The sequence below is a fragment of the Scomber japonicus genome, chromosome 17 (genome assembly GCF_027409825.1).
Source record: "Scomber japonicus isolate fScoJap1 chromosome 17, fScoJap1.pri, whole genome shotgun sequence".
NCBI lineage: Eukaryota > Metazoa > Chordata > Actinopteri > Scombriformes > Scombridae > Scomber > Scomber japonicus.
Window position 1 is genome coordinate 9,383,110 of NC_070594.1, and position 26,294 is coordinate 9,409,403.

At 37.5% G+C, this 26,294-nt stretch overlaps 3 protein-coding genes across 3 annotated transcripts; all 3 read right to left on the reverse strand.

Moving 5' to 3' along the window:
• Positions 1-1,605: 1,605 nt before the first annotated feature.
• Positions 1,606-8,826, reverse strand: mep1a.2 (meprin A, alpha (PABA peptide hydrolase), tandem duplicate 2). Its single transcript, XM_053336654.1, has 14 exons — positions 8,764-8,826; positions 8,646-8,670; positions 8,490-8,543; positions 8,356-8,393; positions 8,195-8,270; positions 7,980-8,097; positions 7,665-7,840; positions 6,149-6,370; positions 5,792-5,938; positions 4,883-5,098; positions 4,325-4,771; positions 3,897-4,070; positions 3,005-3,194; positions 1,606-1,756 (listed from the first exon to the last, which is right to left on the reverse strand). The coding sequence occupies exons 1-14, from the start codon at positions 8,824-8,826 to the stop codon at positions 1,606-1,608; spliced, it is 2,097 nt and encodes a 698-aa protein (XP_053192629.1).
• Positions 8,827-11,152: 2,326 nt separating this feature from the next.
• LOC128377529 (meprin A subunit alpha-like) lies at positions 11,153-16,646 on the reverse strand. Its single transcript, XM_053337482.1, has 14 exons — positions 16,587-16,646; positions 16,477-16,501; positions 16,340-16,384; positions 16,159-16,202; positions 15,844-15,919; positions 15,258-15,375; positions 14,639-14,814; positions 14,241-14,462; positions 13,916-14,062; positions 13,583-13,798; positions 12,288-12,752; positions 11,521-11,694; positions 11,346-11,430; positions 11,153-11,249 (listed from the first exon to the last, which is right to left on the reverse strand). The coding sequence occupies exons 1-13, from the start codon at positions 16,644-16,646 to the stop codon at positions 11,381-11,383; spliced, it is 1,818 nt and encodes a 605-aa protein (XP_053193457.1). The 3' UTR covers positions 11,153-11,249; positions 11,346-11,380.
• Positions 16,647-18,987: 2,341 nt separating this feature from the next.
• Positions 18,988-25,093, reverse strand: LOC128377530 (meprin A subunit alpha-like). Its single transcript, XM_053337483.1, has 13 exons — positions 25,034-25,093; positions 24,923-24,947; positions 24,287-24,331; positions 24,106-24,149; positions 23,753-23,828; positions 23,180-23,297; positions 22,546-22,721; positions 22,148-22,369; positions 21,816-21,962; positions 21,483-21,698; positions 20,194-20,658; positions 19,162-19,335; positions 18,988-19,071 (listed from the first exon to the last, which is right to left on the reverse strand). The coding sequence occupies exons 1-13, from the start codon at positions 25,091-25,093 to the stop codon at positions 19,022-19,024; spliced, it is 1,818 nt and encodes a 605-aa protein (XP_053193458.1). The 3' UTR covers positions 18,988-19,021.
• Between the last annotated feature and the right edge of the window lie 1,201 nt (positions 25,094-26,294).

Here is a 26,294-nt window from a genome sequence, read left to right on the forward strand (position 1 = left end):
TCTCTGTGAGGCTACACAGCTGTGCTTTGCTAAATGCTAACGTCACCATCTAGGTAACATTTCCAAGTTAGCACTAAACACCAAGTACAGCTGAGGCTGATGGGAAGTATTTGGTCATAAACCAAAGTATTAGACAAATTTTGACCTGATGGTTGTGCTATAGTAAAAGTCAGAGGATCACTAAATGTATAGTTAAGGGATCACATGTTATCACAATTAATCAGTATGGTAAATATCTGCACTACATTTAATGGCAGTTCTTCCAATAGACATTTCATTGAAAACAACATACAGAAACAACCCAATTTAAGTTGGCTGAAGGACTAGAAAAAGCTCTATATAAGTACAGTCCATTTTCCATTTACCATAATGTTGGCACTAGATAAAAAGGCAGAGGACATTCAGAGTTATTAGGAACCATCATCTAAGACCCATGAATATCTATACTAGATTTTTAGATGTTTCACTTAATATGTAAAAACTTTCACGTGATAATGATGCAAGATGGTCACCAAAGTCTTTGTATTCACACTCTGGGGCCCACCAAAGTGGCTAAAAATCCATAGGTATATTTCAGTAGTTATCCACTGTGTTAACCCTTAAAAACCTATAAATATTTTTAGCATAATTTCATGATGAATGAATGATGGCACGTGTATTTTGAAAGATTAGAATCAGCAACATTCATGATTCAAATGTTCCCTTATTTTGTGTGAGAAATTTTTACACTTCCAACCGTAAAATAGTGAGTTAAAACTTGTATTGTTTGTTGTTTGTATTTGAATCCAGTCTGTCTATCATCTCTCCATTTCAGACAATGAAAATGGACCAAATATGAAGGAAACAACAACTCACACGTGCGATATATTGCTCCATTGACAGCCATATTTTAGAGTTTGCTTTGTATCACTCTGTAGTTCCTGGGTAATTCAAATAATGTAGAAAACTAGGTTATTCTTAACTGAAAGCTGTAAATAAAACACAGCACTGATGGTTTGATAACATTTATTGATTTGATTGAAAACCATTGTTAGTAGTATTGGCACTGACTGTGAAAACAGGGTTGAAAATCAATACTGAACTGTCACTGTATAGCTTTAAGGAACAGCTTTAACATATACCAGCTTATTTGGATTCTGGATTGTATTTGCTGATTGTATATAGAACAAAATAAGGTTGTTTTTTTTAATGTCTGGCTTGGTTTGATCTTTTCATTTTAATATAAAGTTTGTAAATTTGCACTGTTTGACATAAACCATAACCTGTACTATACTATGTGTGTATACTATGCTATATGTATCTCAAAATATGTAATCCAATTAAAAAAACAAGGAAAGTAATTAACTTTATTTCAATGCAAACATATATTTCATGAGAATGTATTGAGCAGACTACATATGATCACCTTTATCTTACAAATAAATTAAACTTAAGACACAAACGTAAGATGCTATCCTGCAGATTGACGCTAGTTCAGTCATTTCCCTCATTTAGGTTTTGATCCTAGTTTTCCTTCATTTGAAAAGTGACCCCTGTATTACTAACTTATATTTTGGGGTTGGAGGGGTAGATTTGAGAAGTCACGTTAGTCCTGTGGGAGGTGATTCACTGATTTCTCCTGATGATAGTGAAGATGGCCAGTGTCAGAACAACGGTACCTGCCGCACCGCCAATCAAAGCTCCCAGTATGCCTTGGTCTATTTTCATATTCTCACACGTCTTACCGGTGTAGTAGGTGCTCTGGCTTGATGCACACCTGAAAACCAGAGAAAGAAATATTAATTGCTCTGAATTTAAAAGCAATTGCATATACTCCCTCATGTATTTTCTGAGTCCTGTGTCACCTGAAGATAAACTTAAGCAAAAAGGGCCACTGTTTTTTTAAGATAGTAAAACCTACTCTATTGTAGTAACAGAGAAGAAGATGATGAAAGAATTGCTTCTCTGTTGTGGATTTTCTAAAACCAGAGAGCAAGACTAGAGCTTTGTCCGAAATTGAAATATTATGCACTACATACTCAATATGTGTACTATTGTGTGAATAAACATAAACAGAGACAGGTAACCATGGTAACCAGTGTCTTAACTAATTTTAAAAAATATATTACGCCAAGCAAAGTGAAACCTTCCTTAACCTTCGTGTCGTCCTCCCGGGTCAAATTGACCCTGTCTGTTTTGACTGTTCCTTCCTTCCTTCCTTCCTTCTGTCTGTTCTTCCTCCCTCCCTCCTTCTCTCTTTCCTCCATTCCTTCTTTCCTTCCTCCATCCCCCTTTCTTCCTTCCTTCCTTTCCTCCCCCCTACCTTCCTCCCTTCCTTCTTTCCTCTGTCCTTCTTTCCTCCCTTCCTGCCTTCCTCTTTTCCTTCCTTCTTTCCTCCTTCCCTCCTACCGTCCTTCTTTCCTCCATCCATTCTTCCTTCTTTCCTTCATCCTTCCTTCCTTCCTTTCCATCCTTAGTCATTTTTTCTGAACAGTGACTTCAACCAACTTCTGACTGAATCTGAGTGAGTTTATAACAATTGTGAGTAAGACGGAAACTTCTGAAGACATTTCAGTTGAGGCAGTGTTACAGAGTGAAATGCAATTAAAAATGTAATAATAAATATAAAATATAATATAAATATAATATTTTTTGTTTTCCTTTTGATCTTATTCCTTATTGTTATGTACTTATCTATTTCTATGTGCATTGTTTTTGGAAAATTGTTGATAAAATAAATCACTATTACGACCACTAATGTTTGTAGCAGTCATACAATGCAGTTAAGTTAAACTCCGCCCCTGGGAAAGTGTATAACCTTAATTGTCAAACTATTTCTTTAAACACATATAAGCACAAACTGGATATAAGTGCTTACTCTAAATGCAAATTCATATATTTTGGAAAAGACAGTTCGCTGAAACATCCCCAATTCTCAAAAAAGGAAATTCCCACATTTCAAAATATAAAAACACATTTGTTAATGCAAATACACATCTACTGTTCATCCACCACAAATAAATACCTGCATGATGGTTCCCCTTCACTCTCAACACATACGCCTCCATTCAAACAAGGGTTGGGATAACAGGGGTTAGCAGCACGCGGTTCTCTGTGTTTTATTTCCTCCTCCATGATTGGCTTCTCATCTGTGATGTCGTTACTTGGGGCGGCCGGTTTGACAGGCACCTCTGTCTTGATCAGGTGGGTCAAATCTAACGAAATTAAATCAATGGGTGAATAAAAATATCAGCTAATGCTACATGGAAAGAAACATATATGTAAGAGACAGTTCAGATAAGATTTGTGAGATGAATTATATGAAATTAATTGGTTGTTTGCAGAATTTATAAACAGTAAAATAATTGTCAAAAAGTTTAGCCTAAAAACGTCATTCCAGCTGTTTTTCTTTTCTTTTTTTTTAGCAGATTATATATCTTCCTGGAAACCAAGGAAAAGGTGTCTTCCAATTTCTGTCTTTTGTGATTTTCTACCTATGTAGGACTTAAAAAATATCTTATGAATTCATACTTTTTAATATATATTTTTATTTTTAATTTCAAAAAGACAACATTTAGAAGATAAACTAATAATCAGATTATGGCTGTGTAGTGATATTAATCCAAGAATACATTTAATTTGATTAAGAAATGTGATCATTCTGGATTGTTTCACTAGCTTGTTTTTTCCATTTTCTACTGAAACTGAACGCATTGCCAAATCTCAGAAAACTTTGTTGTCAATTTATAAAGAAAATTAATGAATTGGGCTCCAGTTTGTATGGTTATAGAGTAATTTTGACACCCAGGAAGCTCGGGTAGCTTAAAAATGTACTTCCAGCTGTTTTTTTGTAGATTATATATATCAACCAAATAATGTGATATAGTGCTCGCCACATAAGAGCTGATATTTCTCACCATTGAAGTCAGCAGTAATGATAAGGTCATCGTTCTTTAGGAAGCTCCTCCTGTGCAGATGCTTGTGAGAAATGAATGTGCCCCAGCCATAGTCTGGACTGCGGAAGCAGTTGCAGCTGGGATCCCACAAAGCTCCTGAAGCTGCTGTTGGTTTGTTCCAGCGGGCGTGAGAATCTGAGGGGCAATTGCGTTAAAAACAACACGTTATACATTTTTCATCATTCAGTGCAGCAGATACAATTGAAGCCTTGAAGGAGCTGTGATAGTGACAGTGATAGAAGTTGTGATATTGATACTTAATTCCATATATTTGTGGTGAAAACAGGATGTCAGGGTAGGGGATAAAGTAAAGATGGATTGTTTCAAATGAACAAGTGCATGGTTACACACCACTAGCTGTAGTTTAGGTGGCAGCAGCCGTGACCTACCTGTGGTGAAGCTTCTTGTAGAAGACATCCTCAGTTTCACATCGGGGTCTTGGTCCATGGCAACAATGGTAGTCTGCCTATTTTTGGCAGGCCACTCCATCACTGCATCATTTTCCCCACTGCAGAGGTGCATGGTCATACCAACATAGTCTGGGTAGTCATTGCTTCTCCCATTTGGGTAAATACTGATACCAAATGCGTAGCCGTCTGAGTTGTAGAAGCACTTGCTTCTAACCGGAGTGCCAATAGAGGTTTTGTCAAGGAGGCTACTAAAGTTGGAGATTTGCCAAACAGCACTGGGGCAAACAGTCTCGGTAAGAGCAATGTCATCGATTAAGATGGCGCCCGAGGAGCTGGATTGTCCCTTGATGCCTTGGAAGAAATAGCGGAACTTCTTTGTCTCCTTAAGTGACACATGGGCAATTTTCCAGGCATCATCTCCATCACCTGAGAGACAAAAAGCAAGTAATGACTATTGTTAAATTATTTATAGATTAAACTAAATGTATAGCACTCAAGTGTACACTCAATTGTTGCATGATTGACAAAATAATATACCTGTGAAGCTGTGGATCTTCTTGACACTGGTAATATTTCCTGTCCCATCATCAGCCCTGGTCCATATCACAAGCCTGTCCCCAGCTGCTCCAGTCATTTTGTAGAAAAACTGTAAGCATTGTTCGCCTCTCTTGGGGTAGAGGATACGTGACTCCAGCATGGCGCTGTTTCCAACATTGCCGGAAGAAGTGTCAAACTTCATGAAGTAGCCAGAATCTAAAAAGACAAGTGGTGACCGTACATATTTTGTTAATAGGTCTATTTTAGGTCTATAAAGGATATTTTGACATGTCAAACCAGAAAAAGCAAAAAAGTGTGATAAAAATTCAATTTGTTTCAGTGTAATATATTTTGCATGCTGACTCACTGTCATGGCTTACAGGGACACTAAAATTACCAAATGGCACATATGTTCTTACACAAGTCTAAATAAGGTTTTAGATATATATCTAATAAAAAAAAGTCATATCAGTCTGTCATGTATACAGTATGATTTCAACTTCATTTATATAGCACCTTTCAAAACAAAGTTACAGAGTGCTTTACAGTAAAAACAGATAATGCAAGTAAAATATCCAAAGTAAAAAAATAAAAGTGAGTCTTAAGAAGAAATTTAAAAAGATAACACTGAGAAATTATTTGTCAAATGAGGCTGAGACATATTCTTAATTCATAATTCTTGTTCCATTACATTGGTCACTGAGATAAATGAAAATAGGTCTTTTCTTTGCAAATTGTCATGAAATAAAAACCACTAAAATAAAAATACCAATAACCTTCATATGGAGCTAGACTGATACCCCTTAAAATAAAAATGCATTAGATTACAAGATATTTTCTTATAGGATTTAGCTGAGATCTATGTTTGATATACCATTGCATATGGTATTAAAAAAATGTTTTCTGTACCTCTGCAACGCCCTTCCAGGGTGTGATCTGTATCGACTGGACTGCTCAGTGTCTGGACCCAGTCTGCAGTGTCGTCCTCATTCTGGATCATTCCACAGATGTTGATCAGCTCAAAGGAGCATTGGTCCAGAAGAGTGTGAGTGTTGGCTGTGACAGAGGAGTTATCAACAGTGACCCGACAAAGTTTAAAAGCTTGAGTGTGTCCGAAATCACTGAAAAGCCCAATCTGAGTGTATGTGAGTCCCATCATCACACTGGGCTCCAACCTAATATAAATCATGCTTGTAGCTACGCCCCCAAAACTCAGATTTGAGGTGAGCACAGAGAAACAGAGTAGATGTTAGAAGAGACACTCACCACAGTCGTACATGCGGTTCAGTCTGGTGATGTCGACCTCGCTGAAGTCGAACCGCTGGCCAATGACCTCATTAAAATACGGTATGGAGGTGGTGATTGTGGGGATGCTTTCATTCTTGTTGAAGGACAGTGGTCTGTAGTGCATGATGGACTCATAATCGTACGCCGTGTTCAGATCAGTGATGAAGTTGTCCTCATACTTATTGAAATTGTGCTCCTTCCCTGTGAGGATAGATTAACATTGTCACTGATATGTGGATTTTCAAGTGAGAGTATATCTTTCAAACAGTACTACCACACAACCTTTGCTTTTACATGTAAATTTTGTATTGTCAGTTAATTAATTAATTAATATCTTTTTGGATGCATGATTAAAAGACACAGTCTGATACATTGCAAATAAAACCAAGGCTTTAACTAGCATGAGTGACATAGAGGTCTAAAGGTGATGAAGAAGTATTTACACTCTACATTTTCATGTTAGACGTTTTAAGATCTACCCCAGTGCGTGAACTCGTGAACATGGTGAATTTGCTATTCTCATTCTTCTATTCCTTCAGCGATCAGGTTGCTAAATACTGACTGTAGTCATTTTAAATAGGTGTCTTCAAAATTAAAATCTTAAACCACGGCCTTATTTTTTAATCTACTTATTTTTAACTAAAATGGTCGTTTGTATTGTGTTTCTACTTTCTTTTTAAAAGGCTGGTGTGGTCATTCATCGAAGTATGTGCAATGCATAATATTTTCATTTATTTATTTATGCTACGAATGTCTTACTTGCCTGTTTTACTTGCCTGACCCTTATGTGAGTCAGTATGCGTTGTCCTTATCTGTTGTCTCTGGCACAGCCCAATGTGTGTTTTTGTTGTGTGTTTTTCTGTTTTGTGTAAGGTCTGGTAGATTGTGGAAGTGAATTGCCCTCTGTGATAAATAAAGTGATCTGATTCTGAATACCTGATAACTTTTTCATCAGTGTTCACCAGCTAAGTTTTAACATCAGCATGTGAGCGCCACTGTGCCTAAATACAACTAAACTGAGATTTGAAGAAACTTGACCGTTTGACTAAATAAACACACAAATAAATCTCATTTATTTATGATGACTGAATCTGCTGATGATATCAACTGTGGATGCACTGTATAGATAAGGGTGAAAGCGCCACAACAGCAAATTGAGTGAACCTTGTAGTGAGATAATCTTTGTCAAATTGTTTCCAAAGTAAAGAATGAACTTTAAGTCTCAATCATAAGACATCATGTTCCTTAATCCTTAAAATACTCAGAAAACAAGGTAAAGGACTGAACACCTACCATGAAATTGTCAACTTTATTTAAGAGTTCAATCAATAAATAAAAAAATAAATCTGTAATTATTTCAAATACTCATAAAGGTTACAGGGTTTGGTTGTCAGCTGTCAAAATTCAGGGAATTTAGACTCATGTTGACGTCAGTGTTTCTAAAATTTCAGCTACAGCTCTGAATAAAAACATAATTGACATAATTGTGACCCACCTGCTTCAATCTGGTCCCACCAGATCTTGACATAGTCATCTCTATCAGAACGAGACTGTTCGTGGTAAAAGCCCAGAGCGTGCAGGAGCTCATGCTCCACAACGGCTTTGGTGTCACACCCGGCTCCGATGGACAAATTCTGGCCTACTCTATCATCTCCAACATATGACCAGCATCTAGATTAATTCAATGGAAAAATCAAAACACATCAGCATTTCCTAATCCTTGGTTTATAATGTCTCAAGTTAAAGGATATAACAGCATGACCCATAAAGTTGCGCAACAGTTAAGATGATTTCTGAGACTACAACTCACCCAGAAAACTTAGCGAAGGAGATGTAGCTGGCCTCTCCCTCATAGGGCTTGAAGTCCACACAGGATCTCAGACGGTACTCCTCAAAAGCCTGGAGGATCACACCTTTTGCATTCAGATCTAAAATAATAGAAATTCATTTTAAAATCAGCGCATGTTTTACATACTCATCAAATGTATTCATTGCTAGAAAGTACTTCCATTGTGCACGGCGTACCTAATGAATCTGTTAGGATGTATGCTATAGGAAACTTCCATCTTCTTGTTTCATTGAGGATTGCATTTCTGCTGGGCTACAAGACACATTGAAAGCATTGAGAGTGTGCTTTTATGTCTTTTAAAATACACAAACACTACACAGATTCTTAGTATACTTACATTACCGGCGATGTCTCCCTCAAACAGGTAGTCTAAATCTAAAATGTTAAAATTTCATGTTTAGTATATATATGAATATAACAGTCAACAAAGCTTATGATCACAGTACACAAGACTTGGCTTAACAAATGTACCTTTATTGATCTCAAGTATGTCCTCTCTCAGTTCCCCTTCATCCGCATCATCACCTGGAAGATATATTTATGGTTAAAGCCACAAAAAAGCAACATAATGAATTTAAGAGCTTGTATTATATGTGCATGTGATCAATAAAGTTAACAGGAACCAACCGGTACGTGTCGGCACAGCTTGCACCTATTAGCACACAAATAGAGAGTTCAGTTCACACACCCTCCACTGCAACATTATTTCAATTCACTTTAAAATACCTTAAAAAACACTCTTTACCTTCAAAATCAGTAAAACTCCAATCAGTGCAGCAATCTTCATCAAACCGTCTCTGGAGCCCATCGTGTTATCCAGACTGAAATGTGTTATTGATGTCAGTGTAAGCATGCCCATAAAGGCAGCAGCTGAAGGGGAACTTTGATCGCTGTTATAATGTTTAATGTGTAACAAGCATTTCACACGTGTCTTCACTGTTACTCTTAAGGCATTTGGTCAGGTGTACAGGCCAGTCATAAACTGTTGACCCTGGAGGATTTAACAACAGCTGATCTCAAATCTAATAAAACAGGCAATTATATATTGATTATAAGTTTGACTTCTGATCTCCCTGTTGCTGAGGATACCTTTTTTTTTTTTTTACTAAGTCATGTAAGGTACCTCTTCACAATGCAATCTAGCAGGCAGGACAACAAGACAAGGATCTGCTGATTAGTGTCGAAACTGTATCCTCTTTCTGTTAAATATATGTATTAGGACATACATACAAAAACAAAAATACTCTAACAATAATGTGTAATTACCACTTTAAAATCTTTAAAATGATATGCACGCCGTTTTCTTAATTTAAAACCCCAAAAGTTCAAAAGTAGAACTACCGGACTACTTCACTGTTATGTCCATTCTCAACGTTTCTCAACCTGAAGGATTCAAGTTTCTACATTACATTTGCACAAGTTGTGGAGATGGCATAAGTCCCACCCTTAAAAATCATATTGTCAACTAGCACAGAGAAACCTTCTGCACAGTGAAGCTGAGACAACCATAGGGACTCATTTTCAGTGGAGGTTGGACTTTAAGTGCTAGTTAAGCATAAACAACCAGCCTGTAAAAGGTAATCCAATCCTCCTGTAATTATGTTAGATTTATTGATACTGGCTTGAGTGGCTTCCAAGTGTGCTCTACACTGCTTAGCAAGAGATTTGAGCTGTAAACATAGAGCAGACCACAGGACGGGACAATTAATACGCTGCTGATAGACACCTTTAATACCTGATAAGGATCCAAATTATGTTGTCCTTATCTTATAATTACTGCGCTGTGAAAGCATTATATCAAATGCCAACGCAGCTGATTTAGTTAGTGATTTACCATTACACTTCCCTAAAGTTGAGGGACTCACAAGACACAGATTTTAAAGGCAATCGTCAAAATAGAAGCAGCAGAGGCTAAAATACCCTGACTTTAAGTCCTTAGTGTGGGTCAATCAATCAATCAATCAATCAATCAATCAAACTTTATTTATATAGCACCTTATATACAGGCTAGTGTAGTTCAAAGTCCTTCACAGTTGATTGACAAGCTGATAATAAGACAGAACAAGTGAAAACCTCTTGCATGATTCTTGTATGATTGACAGCTAAGTCAAGATTTTTATATTTTACTACTCTGAATTGATTTTTAGATTCTTCATTTTTATTTGTGTTGATGCAGAACTGTGCTGCACATTTATCTTCAAAGATGGTGAATCTACACTTTGGATTTAATAAGTTAATAATTTGCTTTACACAACAAAGCATTTAATTAACACACACTTCTGAAGAAACAGGGTGGAGGTTTCTGGCACGACTTCACCTATACTTACAAGGTGCATGGAGAAGGAAAGAAACAGTCTGAAGAAAGTATGTAAGTAAGTAAGTTTAGATTTTAGGCTGTAATTTTCTGGTTCATGGACCAAATACAGTGTCACCCATGTTATTTCCTTCCTTGCCTGTCTGGGACAATGATTGGCGTGAAGTCACATGACCCTGTACCCAACTCATCTTGGTAGATTACCCATTAGCTGATGCATATCTGGATGCACATTATTGGTTATTTTTTGCATGTATATATATTTACACTCTTTTTAACCTTAACCCTAAATACCCAATATAAATTCCGCTTATGTGTTATGTGTTTTATGATGACTCTGATAAAGGCCACAACCCGAAACACGTTGGTCTGTTAATAAAGTTCTCCTTTACTACAAGTTTACTTTAAGTCCACTTTACAAAACTTCTCACCAACTCTAATTGGGATAAGGGCGCTGCTGCAGAGTGTTTTCCCAATTTTACAATAAAAAAAACATTTAGACTTTCATTTCATTATTCTCATGAAGGTAAAAGCTCACATACTTTTCAAGGCTTTTCTCTGCTTTATTTTGTTGGGTCAAACCATAATCTTCATCAAGACCGGTTATCATAATTGCCAATTATGTTTCATATACTGCAATGATCACATTTTCATCACAAAACAAAAGACACATACCACAGGCTTATGCTTGAGCTTTAATTAAGAAATTTCAATGAAAAACAAGCGGAAAATTTGCTTCAAAACCTTGTCATGTATACATTTTGACTTTTACATATAGATTATATGACGTAGGTAACTTTACATGTATTGTTTTTTTTTTATATTGCAAGCATTAATTCTGATATTGTGTCAGAGCATTAATCTTCCACCCTATCTTCATTTTCACAGGTTGTTCATCCAAGCTGCATATGTTGCGTCTGATAAAAGAAAAAACACAAAGTAATTTCACATGATCATGATCACACACAAACTTATCTTCAAAGGTCAATCTGAATAAAATTATAAAGTCTTACCTCCAGTTCAACATGATATAAAAGCCGGTGTGTCCTTAAGCATGTGGCACAATGGGAACCTCCGTTTTGATCAGTGACGATATGTCTGTGGACCAAGAAATTATTTCTTATTACTGGGTAGATGTATTAGGATTATTTGGCCTTCACACACAATCTTTGAACACAGATCACTAACCCTCAAAATCGACAAAAATGATGAGGTCATCATTCTTGAGGTAATTACGACGATTGAGGTCAAAATGCTTCACAAAGTTCCTCCAGCCCCATGTTGGCCCTTTGTAGCAATTACAGCTAGCGTCCCACTGACCCACCTTGGCGGGATTGTCCCAATGGAACCGTCCATTGGTATCTAAAATGCACACAAAAAGACAGAACCACCATGTGAGGATATAGTAGACAAGAAACAAAAACCAATCAGGTACCTCCTAATGTTGAAATTCTGCATGTGAAATGTTGCGATGACTGGTTGGTTCAGTATAAAATATCTGAAAAAGCTACTGGATAGATTGCCAAAAAAGTTCGTAGAGACATTCACGCTCACTAGAGGATGAAGGTTTGGTGGCCCTCTGACTTTTCCTTCAGCTCCATGATCTGGTCTAAATTTCAATGTGTCCAACACTTTGGGATATGATGACCAAATACCTGAATAACTACTTTCCCACCAGCCTCAGCTAATGCTGTGTGTTTGTACCATATATCGATGTCATAGATGGCATCTATCACTTAAACATGGTGTAGGCATGAAATATACTTTCTATTGAAATACATTTGAAAGTCGTGCTGAATATCATTGAATGAGAAAGTGAGAAAATGTGTGTCCATGTAAATTAATCTATAGATTAAAGTTTGTTAATATTTCACAAACTTCCATTAAACCCTGCTGCTCCCAAACATCTTTTCTGGTCTTAATCATTTTGGAGATAATGGATAAAAAGAACATACCCTTCATCTCATTAGTAGTGAGGCTGCGTGCGGTGGACATCCTCAGTTTAATGTCTGGGTCTTGGTCCATCACCACCATGGTGGCCTGTCGGTTTAACGCTGGCCACTGCATCACGGCATCATTGTCCCCACTGGCCAGGAAGAAGTACAGCCCAGTGTAGCGCCCTGTGTAGTCACTGTATTCTGTGATAGGTATGACACGGACGCCATAAGCATAGCCCTCTGGACTGTAGAAAATAGGGCTGTCGATACCAGCTCCTTGGGTAGTTGTTTCCATAATCTTGGAGAAGTTCTGGATCCTCCACACTGCATTGGGGCAGCGCGTCTCTGTCAGGCTGATGTCATCAATGTAGATGCCACCGGTGGATGCAGTGGGGTCACCGCGAACAGCTTGGAAGGAATAACGGAATTTCACCCCTACCTCCATGGGGACGTGGGCGATCTTCCATGTGTGGTCATCATCCCCTGGGAGCAAAACGGGGAAGACAAGCAGACAAACTTTAATATCAGCAGTGAGCTTTTGCTAATCCCTTTAGCCTTCATGATAATCATCTTAAAGGAACATTGTGGGAAACATAATTATTTCCTTTCCTGCAGAGAGTTAAATGACAAGATTGATACCACTGCCATGTCTGTACACTAAATATAAATAAACATTCAGCAGTAGATTAGCTTAGTTTAGCATGAAGCAGGGGGAAACAGCTAGCCAGGCTCTGTTCAAAGATGGATAGATACGTTGCAGGGGAATCACTTGCCAAGCCAAGAAATTGTTACAGTACAACAAACAAGATGCATGTTAATAAATACAATTCAGAAGTGTGGGTAGGCATATTATTAACTCTGAGCAGAGCCAAAAGCAAAAACTGTTCCCCCTGCTTCTAGTCCTTATGCTAAGCTAAACGAATATCTGGCTGGATCAAGTATAGCATTTAGCATATAAACATATAAGTGACACTGACTTTCTCATCTTACTATCATGATGAAAGCAAATGCAAGTTTTTTTCCCCAAAAAATGTGGACTATTTACTTACTATACTACTAATACTAATATCACAGTTGCAAATTTCAACTTAACTGTTCCAACCTTTATCCACTGACAGTGTGTGAATTTTATGCTTTATGATGTCTGTAGTTTACTTGATTTAAATATCATTTTCAAACATGCAAGCGATACAGCAGCAAAACAAATGTTCAAATAAACATTTGCCTGGATGCAAAGGTGGGTGTTTAGGCATTAAGTAAATTTCCAGGTTGGAAATATGTGTCTGCCATAGAGACGTCAACTTGATAATTACCATAAAAGGTATGCATTTTCTTCATTTTACGAACATTGCCTGTGCCATCATCCATCTTGACCCAGATCACCAGCCTGTCCTTGGTGCTTCCAGTCATCTTGTAGAAGAACTGCAGACACTGAAGGTTCCTCTTGGGGTAGAGGGTTCGGGATTCCAGCAGAGCTGCCTGCTCAGCCGTCCCATTCCTGGTGTTGAAGTGCATGAAGTAACCAGCATCTAGAAAATCAGACAACATAAGACAATCAACTTCCTTTTTGCTCCTTTCCTTCAAGCTGCTTAAACTGAGAGTAAACAGTAATTGGCATTTCAAAAGAGACATTATTCCACTCTGACCTCTGCATCTTCCCAGGAGTGTGTGATCCTCTGAACCCACACTGCTCTCGGTATGAACCCAGTCGGCATCATCGGAGGAGGCCTGAATCATCCCACAGATGCTGGCATACTCAAAGGCACACTGGTCAAGCAGGGTGAGAGGACCAGCTGGGGGTAGAGAGAGGTAAGGAGTTGGAGAGCAGGAGGATATAATCATTAGACTTTTGTACCCACTTAGCCCTTCTTCACAAAGATCATTTTTATCAAACATTATTGCATCCCGTTCATTGTTAAACATTTCAAAAGTCTACAGAGGAAATTCACTGTCACACGATTTAGTACGTACAGCAGTTGTACATGCGGTTGAGCCTGAAGGTGTCCATCTTGCTGAAGTCGAGGTACTGGCCAATTATGTTATAGAACTCCGGGATTTTGGTTCTGATGGTGGGCCTGCTTGGATCCTTATTGAAGGAGAATGGCCTGTAATGCATGACGGACTCATAGTCGTACGCTGTGTTTTGGTCTGTGATGAAGTCATCGTTGTATTTGTTGAAGTTATGCTCCATTCCTGTGGGAGATAACAGTTTTTTTAGTCCATTCTGCCACAAAATGGCAGGAACAGGTACTCCACATTATCATTTCTGGGTCCAAATGGTGTATTGAATGAGACAATATTACATTTCATAGCGTTACTCACAATAAAGAAAGAGATAAAATGATGGACCATGACGTTCTCACACATACCTGGTGTAACCTCATCCAGCATGATGTCGACATAGTCATCCCTGTCTGTGCGGGACTGTTCGTGGTAAAAGCCCAAAGCGTGGAGTAGCTCGTGTTCAATCACTGCCTTGTGGTCACAGCCGTTCCCCAAAGACAGAATCTGACCGTCCTGCTGGTCACCGACGCTCGAGAAACACCTATGACAAACCCAGCAAAAACAGTCGATATAAACAAAGTATTTTTGTTACAGTATATGCTTCCTTCCTGGTAAATGTATCCCCAAACACAGGCTTCCTGTTATGAATTCTTTAAAGTTTTTAAACCCAAGGTAAAATAACCCTGATGACAAAAATAATTAGATTTCCTGGTATACAGCAAATACAAGAGTTAGACAGTTAGTTAATTAAAGATATAGCTTTAAGCAATGTTTTAAATTATATTAATACCAATAATTGATTAGATTTTTGCTCTGGGGGGGGGGGCACTAATTACATTATGCCACTTGAGATAGTACTCAGAAAGCATTAAGTTCATGCACAATAATGAGCACTGCATCTTTTGTGGTGTTGTGAATGCAGCGCTACAACATCTCTATACTCCAGCAGCTTTGTCAATATAATGTACAAACACAGAGTCATACCCTCCTCTCTTCTCAAACTTGATGTAGGTCTTCTCTCCTTCATAAGGCTTGAAGTCGATGCAAGACTTCAGCCGATACATTTCAAAGGCCTGGTGGACGCAGCCCTTGGCATTCAGATCTGAGTAGGGAAAGAAAAAGTCATAACATCATAAAATGTTCCCCTCCAAAACTGTTGTAATCTGATAAGTGAATGCATCAGTTAAAAGTTGAAAATGTACATGAGATGTCTGTGCTGTAACTCTGGATTGGCCCCAGTTTGTATGTATGTATGTATTATTGTTCTATTTGAGGCACCGAACTAAGCATCTGGGTTTTTCCAAAAAAATATCCAAGTGTCTTTGTGGGTTCTCAAAAAGATCCTCATTATAGTTTTAACTGTTAGTAAACCACTTTCTACTTTTGAAGTCATTATTTTTCAGAAAATCGTATGCTTTACTCTGTCACTATAATGGTAATGGTACTAATACATGAGGGCCACAAACTGGGCCTAACTCTTGGGCCAGACTTGTGTATTTACAGTAAATACACAGTGTCCAGAGTATAATAAATATTGTACGTGTTCATTATATTTTCATAAGAAACTTACCCAAATCATCACCCAGAATGTAGGGGATTGGAAATTTCCATCTGTATGTTTTGTCAACCAGGGCATTTCGTCCTTTCTGTATCACAAAGGACGTATTTAAAACGTACTCAAATTGTGACCATAAAGATAATCAAGGATAATAAAGACACTGATATAAATCTAATACATGGTCTATCAGAAACCCCTCTTATCTGTAATTGTTACTCAACATCAAAAGGAAATTCACTGCAAAACAATCAAGGAACAAATAGCAATCATTAATCATCAAACTGGAGGATTAAGTAACAGCATTTGCCCTGCAAAATTTCCACTTACGGGAATTAAAATGTCCCCCTCAAACAGGTCGTCCTGGTCTAAACCTGCAGACAACAGCAAATTAAATGTCAGCAATAACTAAAATTCAACATTTATCGTATTATTTCAGCGAATACAGCATCAATCTATTTAGTTTTATATTCTATTAATTTCTGAACAACACTAAAATGTTTTTTCTCACCTCGGTTCAGGATGGGGTTCTCATCTTCACCATTTTTATACACCTCTGTAACACAAATACAAACATGGCTTAAACACGGTTCGTTCACAACTCTAAGAACTTTGATTTACTTTAAAGAAAAATATGTTTTGACATACCATGCACCTCACGGGTCACAGGTATCTGCATAAAATGAAACCAGTGTAAGTCATCACACAGTAATTACTATATCACACCATGCTTTTTGTTATAAATAATAAATACTTACAGCATGTGAAGTGGCCAGAGCCACCAATCCAAACAACAACAGCAAGCTCTGCATAATCATGTTGAAAGACACACAGAAGACTCTGCTGCTTTGTTTTAAATGTGTACGTCGGACCTTTATACCTTTGATAGAGTTTATGTTGGCTGTAAAAAATAACAGCAGGACTTTGACTCAACAGTGTTACTGATTGGTGAACTGATTTATGAAGTTACATGTGCATTGGGGTATAGTGACATGCAGGGTTTTTTAAAATGTATTAACCACTTTCTTATCTGGCTATTATTTGATTTTGTAATACCATCTGATAACTCTCCTAAATCTATTAAACTTTCTACTAGCTCATTAATAATTTGATGAAATGCAACTGTTAAAATTAATAAATCATTTAAAACAAAAAGCGGGCTAGTGAAATGCTGGTCACACTAACTTAACACCAAAAGGCTGAAAGTTTGTTTCAGATATTTAAATTGTGTGTCAAATCCTGAAAAAGACATTTGAAATTGAAAAGACACAAGATCAAAGTGAGGTTGTTTCTAGGTCGACTTTGCAAATTCACAGCATGCACGCTTAGGTTTTCGTCAGGTGTCTCAATCTCTCCAACATTGCAGAAAAAATGCAGCTGATTTGAAAGTTATTGTTTAACTATAAAAGTCACTACTGGTGAACGTACACTGTATTTAAAGATATATGTAGTCTACGGTTCTCACCTGTCTTTTGTTGTGAGTCAAATAAAGGACAAGTAATGGAGTGTGTTTTTTCAGTAATCTCATTCAACCACAAGATGGCCACAAATTACACCATTTCTATGAACCTTTGTTATTCACTGAATAGCCACTGTGAGGATTTTAACACTTAAAGGTTGAATATGACAGCAGCTGACCAACTTGACACATGGGAATGCACTGGGGCCAATGTTGCATTGCCAGGTGGTGCCATCAGACGCATCCCTGGTAGGCTTGGGGGCTTTCCACGAAGGCAAGGACTTCCCAACTATCACCCAACTATCTCTCCAGCTACTATGTGCTCTGAAACGTGTTCCAATCAAGGTTAACCGGAGTGGCCACACAGTTGTGGTATAGCCACAGGTTGCCAATCAGTGTGTGGCCACCACAGGTGATATGTTTTAAAGAGTTATCCACAACAGCTGCCCCAGTGGGCTCAGTCTCCATACATATGGAATATGCAGAATGAAGAGATAGTCTCTCCACTCAGAGAACCTAGTTTACCATGTAACCATCCATTATGTTTAAAGACCCGACGAAGCTGCTCCAGACCCAAGAATGCAGTCCATTAACTATCTGATTTTGTAACATGTAAGCAGAACTAAATTGATCTTTAAGTCCCCATTAATATGCACGAGGAAAAGTTATTGTATGATTAGCAGCTAAGTATGTTTTGATGAGTATGTTTATAGATACAAATTTTCCATTTTGAACTGTGATGATAGAACAAAAAATGCAGAACTGTGCTGCAAGTTGCTCTTCAATGAAGGCAAGTCTACACTTAACTAATTAATAATTAGCTTTACACAAAAAGGCATTTAACTAACATACACCTGTAGAAATAGAGTGGAGGTTTCTAGAACAACATTACCTTCTTCCAAGGTGCATGGAGAAGGAAAAAAATCTGAAGAAAGTAAGTAAGTTTAGATTTTAGGCTGTATTCTTCTGGTTCATGGACCAAATATGGTGTCACCTAGTAGGGATTTTAGACCCTTTTTAGGGGTGCTCAAGTGCCCCTAAATTTGATCTCAGCCCTTAAGTTATTATTATTATTATTGTATACATGTACCCAACCCATTTTGGTGGATTAGCCATTGGCTGATGCATATCTGATTGCACATCATTATTTTTTGTTTTTATTTTATAAACGCTACTTGTAATGATAGCCCTGATAAAGGCCACAAAACACATTAGTCTGTTTATAAAGTTATCCTTTACTACAAGTATAGAAGCTGGATTCTTTTACACACTTTTCTCTTTTTTATTTTGTTGGGTCAAACTGTAATCTTCATCAAGACCGATCATGTTTCAGAAACTGCAATGGTCACATTTTCATCACAAAACAAAAGACACATACCACAGGCTTATGCTTGAGCTTTAATTAAGAAATTTCAATGAAAAACAAGCGAAAATTTGCTTCAAAACCTTGTCATGTATACATTTTGACTTTTACATATAGATTATATGACGTATGTAACTTTACATTTATTGTATGCATTAATTCTGATATTGTGTCAGAGCATTAATCTTCCATCCTATCTTCATTTTAACAGGTTGTCCATCCAAGCTGCATATGTTGTGTCTGATAAAAGAAAAAACACAAAGTAATTTCACATGATCATGATCACACACAAACTTATCTTCAAAGATCAATCAGAATAAAATTATAAAGTCTTACCTCCAGTTCAACATGATATAAAAGCTGGTGTGTCCTTAAGCATGTGGCACAATGGGAACCTCCGTTTTGATCAGTGACGATATGTCTGTGGACCAAGAAATTATTTCTTATTACTGGGTAGATGTATTAGGATTATTTGGCCTTCACACACAATCTTTGAACACAGATCACTAACCCTCAAAGTCGACGAAAATGATGAGGTCATCATTCTTGAGGTAATTACGACGCTTGAGGTCAAAATGCTTCACAAAGCTGCTCCAGCCCCATGTTGGCCCTTTGTAGCAGTTGCAGCTAGCGTCCCACTGACCCACCTTGGCGGGATTGTCCCAAAAGAACCGTCCATTGCCATCTAAAATGCACACAAAAAGACAGAACCACCATGTGAGGATACAGTAGAAAAGAAACAAAAAACAATCAGTTACCTCCTAATGTTGAAATTCTGCATGTGAAGTGTTGCGATGACTGGTTGGTTCAGTATAAAATACGTCAGAAAGCTACTGGATGAATTGCCATAAAAGTTTGTAGAGACATTCATGCTCACTAGAGGATGAAGTTTTGGTGGCCCTCTGACTTTTCCTTCAGCTCCATGATATGGTCTAAATTTCAATGTGTCCAACACTATGGGGTATGACGACCAAACACCTGAATAACTACTTTCCCATCAGCCTCAGCTAATGCTGTGTGTTTGTACCATATATCGACGTCATAGATGGCATCTGTCACTTAAACATGGTGTAGGCATGAAATATACTTTCTACTGAAATACATTTGAAAGTCGTGCTGAATATCATTGCAAAATGAGAAAATGTGTGTCCATGTAAATTAATCTATAGATTAAAGTTTGTGAAATATTAACAAACTAACAAACACATAAAATGTGATGGAAAGATTTGCTTCCCTTTCTAATTTGCACATTCCCTACATTTGTTTTCCTCTTCACTACCTTTAATAATGCCTTAAATTTTGCTATTAAAGTTACTGGTTTGTTCATAAATAAAAAACTTTGAGATCCGTAAATTTAGAGCCCTGTGCTATTTGTTTCTATAATCTGGAAAACGCCTTTTACACCATTTATAAATGTCAATAAATAAAGTTTCACCATCTAATTAAACATGGTTGCAGCCTATAAAAGTTCTGTGTATATTGTCATTTTAGTGCTCTACTCTGGTCTTAATAATTTTGGGGATAAGAGATAAAAAGAACATACCCTTCATCTCATTAGTAGTGAGGCTGCGTGCGGTGGACATCCTCAGTTTAATGTCTGGGTCTTGGTCCATCACCACCATGGTGGCCTGTCGGTTTAACGCTGGCCACTGCAGCACGGCATCATTGTCCCCACTTGCCAGGAAGAAGTACAGCCCAGTGTAGCCCCCTGTGTAGTCACTGTATGATGTGACAGGTACGACACTGACGCCATAACCATAGCCTTCTGGACTGTAAAAAATAGGGCTGTCGATACCAGCTCCTTGGGTAGTTGTTTCCATAATCTTGGAGAAGTTCTGGATCCTCCACACTGCATTGGGGCAGCGCGTTTCTGTCAGGCTGATGTCATCAATGTAGATGCCACCGGTGGATGCAGTGGGGTCACCGCGAACAGCTTGGAAGGAATAGCGGAATTTCACCCCTACCTCCATAGGGACGTGGGCGATCTTCCATGTGTGGTCATCATCCCCTGGGAACAAAAAGGGGAAGACAAGCAGACAAACTTTAATATCAGCAGTGAGCTTTTGCTTATCCGTTTAGCCTTCATGATAATCATCTTAAAGGAACATTGTGGGAAACACAATTATTTCCTTTCCTGCAGAGAGTTAAATGACAAGATTGATACCACTGTCATGTCTGTACACTAAATATAAATATACTTTCAGCAGTAGATTAGCTTAGTTTAGCATGAAGCAGGGGGGAACAGCTAGCCAGGCTCTGTTCAAAGATGGATAGATATGTTGCAGGAAAATCACTTGCCAAGCCAAGAAATTGTTACAGTACAACAAACAAGATGCATGTTAATAAATACAATTTAGAAGTGTGGGTAGGCATGTTATTAACTCTGAGCAGAGCCAAAGGCAAAAACTGTTCCCCCTGCTTCTAGTCCTTATGCTAAGCTAAACGAATCTCTGGCTGGATCGAGCATAGCATTTAGCATATAAACATATAAGTGACACTGACTTTCTCATCTTACTATCATGATGAAAGCAAATACAAGTTTTTTTTCCCCAAAAATGTGGAACATTTACTTATACTACTAATATTAATATCACAGTTGCAAACTTCAACTTAACTGTTCCAACCTTTATCCACTGACTGTGTGTGAATTTTATGCTTATGGTCTGTAGTTTACTTGATTTGAATATCATTTTTAAACATGCAAGCGATACAGCAGCAAAACAAATGTTCAAATAAACATTTGCCTGGATGCAAAGCTGGGTGTTTAGGCATTAAGTACATTTCCAGGTTGGAAATATGTGTCTGCCATAGAGACGTCAACTTGATAATTACCATAAAAGGTATGCATTTTCTTCATTTTACGAACATTGCCTGTGCCATCATCCATCTTGACCCAGATCACCAGCCTGTCCTTGGTGCTTCCAGTCATCTTGTAGAAGAACTGCAGACACTGAAGCTTCCTCTTGGGGTAGAGGGTTCGGGATTCCAGCAGAGCTGCCTCCTCAGCCCTCCCAGTCCTGGTGTTGAAGTGCATGAAGTAACCAGCATCTAGAAAATCAGACAACATAAGACAATCAACTTCCTTTTTGCTCCTTTCCTTCAAGCTGCTTAAACTGAGAGTAAAGAGTAATTGGCATTTCAAAAGAGACATTATTCCACTCTGACCTCTGCACCTTCCCAGGAGCGTGTGATCCTCTGAACCCACACTGCTCTCGGTATGAACCCAGTCGGCATCATCAGAGGAGGCCTGAATCATCCCACAGATGCTGGCATACTCAAAGGCACACTGGTCAAGCAGGGTGAGAGGACCAGCTGGGGGTAAAGAGAGGTAAGGAGTTAAAGAGCAGGAGGACATAATTATTGCTTAGCAGACTTTTGTACCCACTTAGCCCTTCTTCACAAAGATCATTTTTATCAAACATTATTGCATCCCGTTCATTGTTAAACATTTCAAAAGTCTACAGAGGAAATTCACTTTCACACGATTTAGTACGTACAACAGTTGTACATGCGGTTGAGCCTGAAGGTGTCCATCTTGCTGAAGTCGAGGTACTGGCCAATGATGTTATAGAACTCCGGGATTTTGGTTCTGATGGTGGGCCTGTTTGGATCCTTATTGAAGGAGAATGGCCTGTAATGCATGATGGACTCATAGTCGTACGCTGTGTTTTGGTCTGTGATGTAGTCATCGTTGTATTTGTTGAAGTTATGCTCCATTCCTGTGGGAGATAACAGTTTTTTTAGTCCCTTCTGCCACAAAATGGCAGGAACAGGTACTCCACTTTATCATTTCTGGGTCCAAATGGTGTATTGAATGAGACAATATTACATTTCATAGCGTTACTCACAATAAAGAAAGAGATAAAATGATGGACCATGACGTTCCCACACATACCTGGCATAACCTCATCCAGCAAGATGTCGACATAGTCATCCCTGTCTGTGCGGGACTGTTCGTGGTAAAAGCCCAAAGCGTGGAGTAGCTCGTGTTCAATCACTGCCTTGTGGTCACAGCCGTCCCCCAAAGACAGAATCTGACCGTCCTGCTGGTCACCGACGCTCGAGAAACACCTATGACAAACCCAGCAGAAACAGTCGATAAAAACAAAGTATTTTTGTTATATGCTTCCTTCCTGGTAAATGTATTGTAAACCTTTAATTTCCCAAATCTGCAACACAGGCTTTCTGTTATGAATTCTTCAAAGTTTTTAAACCCAAGGTAAAATAAACCTGATGACAAAAAGAGTTTGATTTCTTGGTATACAGCAAATACAAGAGTTAGAGAGTTAGTTAATTCCAATTAAAGATATAGCTTTAAGCAACGTTTTAAATTATATTTATACCTATAATTGATTCGATTTTTGCTCTGGAGGGGCACTAATTACATTATGCCACTTGACATAGTACTCATTAAGTTCATGCACAATAATGACCACTGCATCTTTTGTGGTGTTGTGAATGCAGCGCTACAACATCTCATCTATACTGCAGCAGCTTTGTCAATATAATGTACAAACACAGAGCCGTACCCTCCTCTCTTCACAAACTTGATGTAGGTCTTCTCTCCTTCATAAGGCTTGAAGTCGATGCAAGACTTCAGCCGATACATTTCAAAAGCCTGGTGGACGCAGCCCTTGGCATTCAGATCTGAGGAGGGGAAGAAAAAGTCATAACATCATAACATGAGTGAATGCATCAGTTAAAAGGTGAAAATGTACGTGAGATGTCTTTGCTGTAACTCTGGATTGGCCCCAGTTTGTGCTTATCATGTATTATTGTTCTATTTGAGGCACCGAACTAAGCAACTATTTTCCAAAAAATATCATATATAAGACATAAGTATATATACATATATAAGTGTCTTTGTGGGTTCTCAAAAAAATCCTCATTATAAAGATCACTGTTAGTAAACCACTTTCTACTTTTGAAGTCATTATTTTTCAGAAAATCGTATGCTTTACTCTGTCACTATAATGGTAATAAATGAGGGCCACAAACTGGGCCTAACTCTTGGGCCAGACTTGTGTATTTACAGTTAATACACAGTGTCCAGAATATAATGAATATTGCACGTGTTTATTATATTTTTATAAGAAACTTACCCAAATCATCACCCAGAATGTAGGGGATTGGAAATTTCCATCTGTATGTTTTGTCAACCAGGGCATTTCGTCCTTTCTGTATCACAAAGGACGTATTTAAAACGTACTCAAACTGTGACCATAAAGATAATCAAGGCTAATAAAGACACTGATATAAATCCTATACACGGTCTATCAAAAACCCCTCTTATCTGTAATTGTTACTCAACATCAAAAGGAAATTCACCAGCAGACTTGTGATTGCATATGTCAGCAATTAATGTCACTAAAACAATCAAGGAACAAATAGCACTCATTAATCATCAAACTGGAGGATTAAGTAACAGAGTCTGCCCTGCAAAATTTCCACTTACGGGAATTAAAATGTCCCCCTCGAACAGGTCGTCCTGGTCTAAACCTGCAGACAACAGCAAATTAAATGTCAGCAATAACTAAAACTCAACATTTATCATATCATTTCAGCAAATACAGCATCAATCTATTTAGTTTTATATTCTAATAATTTCTGAACAACACTAAAATGTTTTTTCTCACCTCGGTTCAGGATGGGGTTCTCATCTTCACCATTTTTATACACCTCTGTAACACAAATACAAACATGGCTCATTTAACAGGTCTAATAACTGAACCATCAAATAATTGCCAGAAAAATCTAATTCTTTGAAACCGGATTTTGGACTTCCTGACAAGTAATTTAAAAATTAATTAAATAACACTTTGCATATATGATTTTTATTTTCTATCATATTTGATACATCTGGAAATTTTTGCTGATTATTTTCCATAGCATTTTTTTTAAAGAAACAAAAACATATGAATACAATGTTGTTTAAAGCCCTAATTGGACCTGCGTAAAGCTCATATCATTGTATGATGATGTTACATAATGCGTGAAATGCAATAAAATGATAATTGATTGACCTCCTATACCTGCTGTATCTCATCTGATGCACATATTTTCAGGAATTAATATAATAAAATAAACTACAAAAATATTTAGTAATTCAACACTGCATTGGTTTATCTTTGCACAAAATGTATCTGATCTTATACATCAGGTTTCTCAGGGGAAAAAAAGATCACACTGATGATGTAGAGCTCTCTAAAACTCATCTATTAAATATGATTCACTAAGCATTTTAGGGTTAAGAAAAGTATGTTTTGACATACCATGCACCTCGCGGGTCACAGGTATCTGCATAAAATAAAACCAATGTAAGTCATCATACACTTAGTAGCCATATGACACCATGATCTTTGTTATAAATAATAAATACTTACAGCATGTGAAGTGGCCAGAGCCACCAATCCAAACAACAACAGCAAGCTTTGCATCATCATGTTGAATGAGACCGAAAAGACTTCGCTGCTTTGTTTTAAATGTGCATGTTGGACCTTTATACCCTTGATAGAGTTTATGTTGGCTGTAAATAATAACTTTGGAACTCAACAGTGTTACTGATTGGTGACCTGGTTTATTAAGTTAAGTGTGTATAGGGATCCTGTGACATGCAGTTGTTTTTTTTTTTTATTACCTACTGCTTCCTTATCTGGCTATTATTTGATTTTGTAATACCATCTGATAACTCTCCTAAATCTATTAAGTTTTCTGCTTGCTCATTACAAATGGGATTAAACGCAACTTAAAAAGAATAAATCCTTTTTTTTCAAAAGGGGCAAGCAGCACGCTGTTTACACTGACCTAACACCAAAAGGCTGCAAGTTTGCTACAGATGTTTAAATTGTGTGTCAAATCCTGGAAAAGAAATTTGAAAATGAATCGGCACAAGATCAAAGTGAGGCTGTTTCTAAGTGGACTTTGCAAGTTCTTGGCATGCAAGCTTGGGTTTCTTTCAGGTGTTCCAATTTCCTCAACATTGCAAAGGAAATGCAGCTATTTGAGACTCTCTTTTTTCCCATAATTATTTTTTATTGGGGTGATCAAGGATAAAAACATATAACTTTTCAGTATATGTGTCATTCCTTATAGAAACTAAATCACATAAATTTGATCCGCTTAATTTGCTTGACCACTAATTTCTATACGATCTCAATCATATGTCCAAGGAATTTTATTATCTTCACCCATCCAATTATATACACAGACAAAAATACAGTAAAATAAATAATAAAGAAATAAACAATAAAACAATAAAACAATAAAAAAAGACTCAAAAAACAAACAAAGAGAAACCACGAGGCTCCTTTAATTCACAAATGTTGATAATTCATGTTGATTCATGATTCTGTGACTCCTCTCACTCTACAAAGAATCACAGATTAAACTCCATACTCGTTTCTTTCTTCTTCTAAGTGAGTTATTAGAGACTCTCACTGATTTGAAAGTTATTGTTTCACTTTGATAAAAGTGACTATTTATGAATGTGTATATAGATTTGGTCTATGGTTCTTCTCACCTGTCTTTTGTTGTGAGTCAAATAAAGGACAAGGAGTGAATCGTGTGTTATTTAAGTACACTACTCTCATTCAACCACTAGATGGCGACAAATAGCATAGTTTCTGTGAACCTCTGTTATTCACT

Coding starts and splice junctions, on each gene's coding strand:
- LOC128377529 (XM_053337482.1), bottom strand. CDS start 16,646: ATGATTATGCAGAGCTTGCTGTTGTTGTTTGGATTGGTGGCTCTGGCC. Junction 16,502..16,586: donor CTCTGGCCACTTCACATGCT/GTAAGTATTTAT, acceptor CATTTTATGCAG/ATACCTGTGACCCGTGAGGT. Junction 14,815..15,257: donor AAGTTTGAGAAGAGAGGAGG/GTATGACTCTGT, acceptor GGTTTGTCATAG/GTGTTTCTCGAGCGTCGGTG.
- LOC128377530 (XM_053337483.1), bottom strand. CDS start 25,093: ATGATGATGCAAAGCTTGCTGTTGTTGTTTGGATTGGTGGCTCTGGCC. Junction 23,829..24,105: donor AGGGGGACATTTTAATTCCC/GTAAGTGGAAAT, acceptor TTTGTGATACAG/AAAGGACGAAATGCCCTGGT. Junction 23,298..23,752: donor CATTCTGGGTGATGATTTGG/GTAAGTTTCTTA, acceptor TCCCCTCCTCAG/ATCTGAATGCCAAGGGCTGC.
- mep1a.2 (XM_053336654.1), bottom strand. CDS start 8,826: ATGGGCTCCAGAGACGGTTTGATGAAGATTGCTGCACTGATTGGAGTT. Junction 7,841..7,979: donor TCCTTCGCTAAGTTTTCTGG/GTGAGTTGTAGT, acceptor GAATTAATCTAG/ATGCTGGTCATATGTTGGAG. Junction 6,371..7,664: donor GTGGGACCAGATTGAAGCAG/GTGGGTCACAAT, acceptor CTATCCTCACAG/GGAAGGAGCACAATTTCAAT.